Here is a 2,500-nt window from a genome sequence, read left to right as displayed (position 1 = left end):
TGGAATACTTGATCTAAGATGACGGCAACTGCAAGTACCTTATCTTGAATGGTTTCGTCTCGTTCTTGAATCTCTTTTTTCAGTCCATATATATCTTTCTCCAGAGATTTGATGACTCCTTGTAGTTTGTTGTTCTCGTTTTGCTGCTGTTGTATATCGGCCTTGCAATTGTCGATCTCTTTCTGTAGGCTTGTAAACTAAAACAATCATCAATTTTAACACGATTTAATGAACGTTTTATCTAGCATTTCAAAATCCTAAGGAAGCTGCTTGGTTGCATCACACAGCTACAAGTCTGTGGCTTCTCTTGCAAATCTTCGATGCCATTTAAAGCAAGGGAATGATTTCATTTTAAAATTTTTTTTCGCCCTATAAAAAAAGACTGAACTGCCTTATGAAATATCGAACTCAGACAGGAGCCCATGACTAGGAGCGAACAACAGCCCTATATTCCTGTCACAGCGTTTTCACAGACCGATTTATTCTCCCGCGAATGAGACTCCTTAGGGAGCCCGATGACCAATCACAAGAAACTAACTTGACGTCATAGCATCACCGAGCCGGAATTGCCTTTGTCTTTTCGCGGAAAAGGTAGTCTAAAAATAGAGCGGCCTGCAAAAAGGCCGCGCATAGGCTTAGTATAGGAGTTGCTCGCTCCTAGTCATGGACTCTTGAACTCAGGTTACTAGATTAAAATTCATATTTAATGCAGAACTAATTAGCATCACAAAAACGTCGCACTTAGCTTCGCCTCGAACAGGAGGCTGACATGAACTCGGAAATAGCCCATTGCTTAGATTGTCCGAGAGTGCCTAAATGGGGCGGGTGGGTGGGTCGTGGGTGGGTGGGTCGTGAGTCGTGGGTCGTGTGTCGTTGGTCGTAAATCGTGGGTCCCTAACCCTAATCCTAACCCTTTTTAAATCAACGACTGGAAATTCTCGAAACAGACAAGACCAAAGACCTAAGACAAATTTGGACCGAGCACTGAGGGAGCTAATATATATATATATATTTTTTTTTTTATCTTTAAACAAACACGACCCACGACATTTAACCTCACTCAGATTGTACAGATAAGTACGAGGCTCACTTGTCTCTTTCGTAAATCTCTCTAATATCTGAAACGAACTCTAATCCAATACTTATCCTAGCCTTTAATTTTCCTTATCCCTTAAACAGAGGGTTTCGCGCCGAGGGGTTTTACCTTTTTTCGCATAATGCCTGTTTCACCCTTCAGTCTCAAATTGGCTTCTTTCTCCTCTCTCAAACGTCTCTCGTACTTGTTTTTAATATCCAAGATTTCTCGATCAGCGTCTTCTTCGATCTGCTTCTTTGTTTCTTCGTACTCTGTTAACTGTTGTCTAGATTCATCTTGCGACTGTAATAAAATGAATAACCATGAAACAAATAAAATTAAGGTGAAGTTTAGTTAACTCAAGAGCACCCTTTAAGTTCGGGGAAGAGAGATCCTGTGGCTTCTCTGAGGGTCCTGTGTAAGCATGTGGGCTTTTGAACAAGTCTCACTTCCGCTACATCTTTTCCTTAATGGAGCAAGGCAAACCCCTTTAAGATTTTGTCATTTGTGTGTAATCGGTAACAAGTAAACATGGTCTAAAAGTAGAGTAGTGGTAGCCAGGAGCTAACATAGTAGGATAATGGTTTGACACTGACTATTTTTTGATGTTTCGTTCAGTGTCAAACCATTATCTTACTAAACCTAGTCTAATTTCCATAAAGTTTTGCAAGTGGACTGATTCCCTTGAAAAAAACGAGAGGGGTTTTTTCGAGAGGGCTTCCTCTCGCCATAATGAGTGATTCACGTAACTTAATATTAGGCGAACTTGCAATAAGAAGAAAGAAAACTTGCCCATCCCGATATTCAAGGGAAGAGAGAACTAGTCTCACGTTTCCGTACGTATCGATCAACTCAACGAAAAATAAAACACAGCCACCAGCAGAGAGGATCACCTTAGTATTTATACTTAACTTAGTGCGAGTAGGATTCAAAGCATTTTACCCAAACAGTGGGCTAACAAAGTTTAGCCGAAATATAACACTATTCAGTACCTCTTAATAGGAAATCACGGTCCTGAAACCCGCAATAAGTATCTTTTTTAATCACAGAGCTGCACTTTAACTAAAACAGTCAGTCCACAAACTGCACGTCGGTGTAGAGATGAAACCGGCCTACCACTCTTTCATGTCCCCTCAAAGACTTATTCAAGCAAAAATTAAGGACCACCGAACTCGCGTAAACCTCAAACCAGATGTGCATTTTTTTGGGGAAGGGGAAGGTAGGGGGGGGGGGGGGAAGAAAACTTAATTTCGAATTGAAAGTTCGTCTCCAATCCTTATCGGAATTACCTGTTCCAGCTGTGCGCTTTTCTCCGTCAGTTTATTCTCGTAGTACTCCGTCAACTCTTCCAATGCTTGTTCTTTTGATTCTTCCATCTCCGTCAGTTGTCGCTCGTAATCTTCCTGCATCTTCTGGCTCTTCGCT

The 2,500-nt window shown here is 41.3% G+C and overlaps 1 protein-coding gene across 2 annotated transcripts in view; it reads right to left on the bottom strand.

Annotated features, from left to right (window-relative positions):
* Nucleotides 1-2,500, bottom strand: part of LOC138024688 (cilia- and flagella-associated protein 57-like) — a 25,523-nt gene that overhangs the window by 6,874 nt on the left and 16,149 nt on the right. For both annotated transcript variants that reach the window (XM_068871903.1, XM_068871902.1), the window contains 3 exons: nt 2,365-2,500; nt 1,205-1,378; nt 39-197 (listed from right to left, as the gene is read on the bottom strand). The exon at nt 2,365-2,500 is cut by the window's right edge and continues 149 nt beyond it. In XM_068871903.1, coding sequence (XP_068728004.1) covers nt 39-197; nt 1,205-1,378; nt 2,365-2,500 — 469 coding nt within the window. The remainder of the gene's footprint in view (nt 1-38; nt 198-1,204; nt 1,379-2,364) is intronic.

Source organism: Montipora capricornis, chromosome 11, assembly GCF_036669925.1.
Source record: "Montipora capricornis isolate CH-2021 chromosome 11, ASM3666992v2, whole genome shotgun sequence".
Lineage (NCBI taxonomy): Eukaryota > Metazoa > Cnidaria > Anthozoa > Scleractinia > Acroporidae > Montipora > Montipora capricornis.
Note: the sequence above shows the minus strand (reverse complement) of the source record. Positions and strands in the feature narration are given on the sequence as shown.